Source organism: Crocodylus porosus, unplaced genomic scaffold, assembly GCF_001723895.1.
Source record: "Crocodylus porosus isolate Cpor-Errol unplaced genomic scaffold, CroPor_comp1, whole genome shotgun sequence".
In the NCBI taxonomy this organism is placed as follows: Eukaryota; Metazoa; Chordata; order Crocodylia; family Crocodylidae; genus Crocodylus; species Crocodylus porosus.
The window spans coordinates 107,986,476-107,991,932 of record NW_017728947.1 but is presented as its reverse complement, the minus strand read 5'-3'; the positions used below and the strand labels follow the sequence as shown (position 1 = coordinate 107,991,932).

Genomic DNA, 5,457 nt, shown 5'->3' with positions numbered 1-5,457 from the left:
GGGGCTGGGATGGAGTGCTGCCACCTAGCGCCCCATGCTGCTGCTGTTCTGCCTCTTGAAGGGAGCGGGGTGGGGGAGCCTCTGCCCGGTCCTCGGCGCGGCTTCAGAATCATGGCAGCACTCCACGATTGGAGCACCCTGGCTGTTTCTGTCAGCCAAGCAGAGCGTGAACAAAGCATTCTGGACAGACAGACAAACTTAGGCTTTTATAATATTAGCAGATATAGCTATATAATACTCACCACGTAAGCAAGGTCTAGGCCTCCTAGTCAGATTAATATATAATATATATATGTATCTGACTAGGGGGCTTAGACCTTGCTTATGTTGTGAATTTTGGCACAGATATGCAAATCCATGCTATAAACAGTTTCTTGTCCTATTGGGTATATGAGCTTTTCCAAGTGGTCATTTCAGCAGGCCCATGATGTACAATATTACGAGGTCTGTACAAGCGTATGCATTTTTAACAAAGTTAAAATGCTCCAGAGGTTCATATATTAAGTTGATCACTAACCAGGAAAAGCTTCATGTTTCCAGCAGGAGAATATGTTTTTTAAGCCCTGTGTCTAAGGATGTCTCTCTTATAAGTTGCTGTTACCTTAAGGTAAAGCAGGTTTTATTATGAAAATTATTTATCGTATTATCTTTTAAATCAGGTTATTAGAAGAATTTGTAAACCATATCCAAGAACTACAGGTTATGGATGAAAGGATTCAAAGAAAGGTGGAGAAGCTAGAACAACAATGCCAGAAAGAAGCTAAGGAGTTTGCCAAGAAAGTACAAGAGCTGCAGAAAAGCAATCAGGTAAGAATGAAGGTGGAAAGTAAATCTCAAATTATAAAAGTTTCTGAAAAATGTCCCGTCATACCTGAAAACATTGTTTCTCTTTCCACCCTTTAGTATATGAATTTGTTGGAATCCACATTTTTTTTATGGAAAATGTACCCTTTGAAATAATGCAGTTATGGAAAAACTGTCCAGAAACATCCAGTGTTTGAGCACAATTTTATCAACATGCTAGAATTGAAATGCTGTTGAGCTGCTGTGAAATGCACAAAATAAGAGTTGTGACTTTTATTAGCTACTTCCTTATTAGTTCAATATAGTGGTTCAGTCAGACCTTGCTAGGAGGTGGAGACGAACACATGATTTTTTTGTGGTATCATCTTTTGTAGCTAAGGAACTTGCCAGTGCGCAGACTTCGGTCTTGATTTGTTCAGAACCCCGGCAGTCATCAGTGCTGAGTTCACAGAACGGTACTGTGTGTTGGTAACTGATCAGCTCTTACCTGTAAAGGAAAAACCTTTATCAGAGTTGTTTTATGGTACAAGGATAACCTACCTGATGGCGCTTGCAAGAGCTGTGTCGTCCTTTATTGGGATGAGACCTTTCCAGTAGACGACAGTTGTCTTCCGCAGTAACTTTCATTACTTCACATTCCATGTTAGAATGAAAGGAGAACCATTCAAGTGTTTTGTGAAATGCATTTTGTGCTGAAATGGCAGCTTTGGGATTGGAAATGTGAGCTTTTTTGATTTCTGGGGCTTTTTGTTTTCTCTCTGGTTCTCAAGAGCCTTCACAACCGTAAGCTAAGCAAATGGTTAGGCTTTGAAATGTGTTTCCACAAAATTTCTCTTTGTCATATGTTCCAAGCAGCTTTAATCAGGATGTTTATAAAACACACTGTTCTGTATGGAGTTTTAAATGTGCCATTTTCCAAGGTGATAAATGGCATGGTCCATATACTTTAAGGCTATTAATAATTTTGGTGGGAAGAGGAGAAATGTGGGTCGTCTTTGTTAATTTTCTAAAAGTAATTGCATAATTCCAGATTTCAGGTGCCAATGTGGGTGTGAGTGATCTGAGAATAAAATTACAAAATATACTTGCTTTTAATTTTAGGGTTTTAACATGGAACCCTAAAAATTTCTATTTAAAGTATTAAAAATATGAAGTCTGGATGTACAGGGTTTTAGTATATGTCATCATGTCTTTTCATCCAACTACAAGCAAGAATATGGGTCTAATATACAAAGGTAAATCCAAAACTAGACTTCATACCGTACATAAATAGCTATGCTAAAAGAAGGTCTAGTTGATATAAATGAACATTACTCCACTGATTCAATAGAACTCTCAACTGAGCATTAGGCCGTTAATCTGTTTTATTAGTTGTGAGATGCTCGTTTCAATTCCGATTATCATCAGTTGCCTTGAATCTTCAGTATTTACTATTCGCGAAGCAGCAGGGTTTTACGGCTTTACAGAAGTGTGTATTGAACTTTGGCCAGTTAGGAATATTATCTGAAAGAAGTATACCTTTCACAGTCATGACTCTCTAACCTTTAGAGAATAGAGCATGATTAATTTGGCACCAGATTCATTTGTTTGCCATCAGATCTATGGTTTAATTTCCCTTTATTTTTCTGAAAGTACAGTAAGTGGAAAACTTGAGGTTTATGTCCTTGTCTGTTCTCCCAGGTTGCCTTCCAACATTTCCAGGAACTAGATGAGCACATCAGCTATGTAGCAACTAAGGTCTGTCACCTTGGTGACCAGCTGGAGGGGGTAAACACGCCACGGCAACGGGCAGTGGAGGCTCAGAAACTGATGAAATACTTTAATGAGTTTCTGGATGGAGAGCTGAAGTCTGATGTTTTTACAAACTCTGAAAAGGTAAGAGCTGTCAGCAGGATGAAAGCAGTTCAAAGCAATAAGCAGGACTGCCCTAATTACAAGCTGCTACCATGACTTACCATGGTCAGACTTCAAACCAGTGAGTGACTGACTTGTTAAAGTTTCATTGTTCTGAAATGTAAATTAACAACCCTAGTCTGCAGATTGCTGATAAAGCATTTGTATTCAGTGATTCTGAATGTGGCAATGTTGGTATTTTTTTTTTTCATTTATGAAATTATAAGAGATTTGAGAAATGCTGAAAGGGCAACTTCAGAACATGCACAGAAATTTCTGTTCCTTCCTTTGAAGCCTTTTGCACCACTGCCATTTCATATGCACAATATTTTTTTAAACAACCTCTCTTTGAGAGTTTTCTGAATGGAGTTGGTCCCTTGGCACTATGTATATAATCACAGCTTGCCTTTGGGCTCTGTGAAGTCTCACCTTGTCTTCTGATTTTGAGGGGGAAAGGCATGAAGTCCAGAGCCTGCCAAGAAAGCAAGATTCTTCTTTTAAAAAAAATAAAGCTGTTGAGAAGGAACTCTTTCATCTTCCTTCTGAAGGTAGCTATGAAGCATAAACCTTATATTAGCTGATCACTAGAGCTGAGAAGAATAAACTGGAGAAGTGGTGCCTAGATGAAGGAAGCACAGCACACCTAAGATTTTCCCAGGCATTTTTAAAAAATAAGTGAGTGATGTTTTGAGGGGTATCTCAGAATTTTTTCACCAACCAAGGATTTCTTAGGCTGATATCTTTTAATTGGACCAACTATATAGTAGAGTGAGACGGGCTTCCAAATGCAAGAGATTCTTTGTCAGTCTTGCTTTTGAAAGCCTGTCTACCTCTACTGCACAGTTGGTCCAATAAAAGGTGTCACTCTAAAAAAAAAATAATAATAAAATAAATAAATAAATAAATCCTTGCCTCCCTCATGATTTCTGGACAATCGTGGCTACAACATCACTCTTGTACTACCTCACTAACCAAACAGTTTTTCTCAGTGAGGAGGAATTTTAGCATTTGGAAAAAGCGAAAAATTCTTTTGCAGGCTCACATAAAACTCTAGTGCCACCTAAAATGCATTCCATGTAGGAACTGCAAATTCCAATTCTGAGTTTTGTCATCCTTTTACTGCTTAGCTGAACAATTCTCTCAGGGAAATGAATCCATTATTTTGTATGCTTGTACTCTGTAACAGCCAGTTTTATGTTGGTGTTTGCAGCTGGGTCTGTAACTATAATCACTGGTGGCTAGTCTGCCTTAGTCAAAGTGTGCTAAAAAATAATTCTAGCTCCAAGAAAATTGAGCAGTGCTTTAAACTTTAAAAGTTGCATCACAAAAAGACTGGTGTTGTCAAGATCTTTTATAAAAGTTATTTGTCAAAATTTAGTGACTTTCTAAATTTGAGACCAGGAAAATGTGTGTCTTTTTTACTTGCTTACCATTTATTTCCATATACAAGACACTCTTGCTATTCGCAGGTTTGGCATTTGTGGTTTCAAATATTCGTGAATGCTGAACCTGCATATTAAATGCACTTAAAAGAGCTTCTTGGGAGCTCCACGCTTGCTGCCAGACTCCCACTGTTGCCAGAGCAGCTCTACCCGCCACCCAAACTACTTGGGGCACTGAGTTCATGAATACAGATGGCGTTCATGAACACAGTGCCTTATTTATGGATTTTGCCATTGGGGGGGGGATACGAGAACATTTCCCCCACGAATGGCGAGGGTCTCCTGTAAAGTACTGTTTAATCGCTTGGAATTAAATGGTATAGCACTAGTTATGGAGAAATTACTCATGAATCTACTGCAGTGAGAACCAAGAAATTTGAAAGTTTCGTGCCATTTGTAACTAGAAGTTCTGGAGCACTTTCCATGGGAAAAATCTCCAAATGCCAAAATAAATTTAGGCTACAGGTTATAGGTATATTGGTCTACAGGCAAAAGGAATTGGAACTCTTGGCAGAGGTGATATCTTTTAATAGAACAACTAGATATTTGCAAAATATCATAAGGTGAAGATGGGATGTCGCAAACACAAATAAATCCTAACACCACTCTGTGAGATAATGGTAAAACATTTTACAGATATGTTGAGGGAAGAGAAATTAGGCAGAGGCCAAATGACTTGCCTTGGGCTGCAAAGGAACCTGTGAGAGTAGAAACAAGATTTTCTGCTACAAGCAATCCTAGAGAGGTGCTGTATTACTTAACTGCTTTAATATTGTATATTGTGTTTTAACATTGCTTCCAAATTTAAATCACAAATTGAAATAATGCTTACAAAAATATAGGGAAACCTGTGAAGAACACATGCAGTCTAAGTTTTACTTTCTCTACCTGCAGTAATTTCAGTGTCATCCTGTACTCTGTACTGTATGTGTAAAATAATGATGCTTTTTAAAGTTTTCTCATCTTGGAACCTTAACTACTTTATTTTTGGCATAAGGGGAACACCTAGGTTTTCCTTGCTTTAACCCCCAACAACAATGCTTTGACTTCCTGGATAAACTCTTTTGTTATCTTTATTGACTTTGGTGGTGGTGGTAGATGATGCCAAGTTGGGTGGAGTAGCAGACATTTTACAGGGCAGGATTAGGATTCAGAGTGGCCATAATAAACTGGAAAATGGTCCAGAATAAACCAGCACTGGTACTGTGTCCAGTTCATAGGACCATTTCATAGATTTCATAGACATTAGGGCTGGAAGGGACCTCGGGAGATCATCGAGTCCAGCCCCCTGCCCAAAGGGCAGGAAGTCAGCTGGGGT

The 5,457-nt window shown here is 38.6% G+C and overlaps 1 protein-coding gene across 1 annotated transcript in view; it reads left to right on the top strand.

The window, feature by feature from the left end:
• Nucleotides 1–5,457, top strand: part of EXOC5 (exocyst complex component 5) — a 42,553-nt gene that overhangs the window by 12,395 nt on the left and 24,701 nt on the right. Inside the window, exons 3-4 of the mRNA XM_019550876.1 lie at nucleotides 660–807; nucleotides 2,485–2,679. Coding sequence (XP_019406421.1) covers nucleotides 660–807; nucleotides 2,485–2,679 — 343 coding nt within the window. The remainder of the gene's footprint in view (nucleotides 1–659; nucleotides 808–2,484; nucleotides 2,680–5,457) is intronic.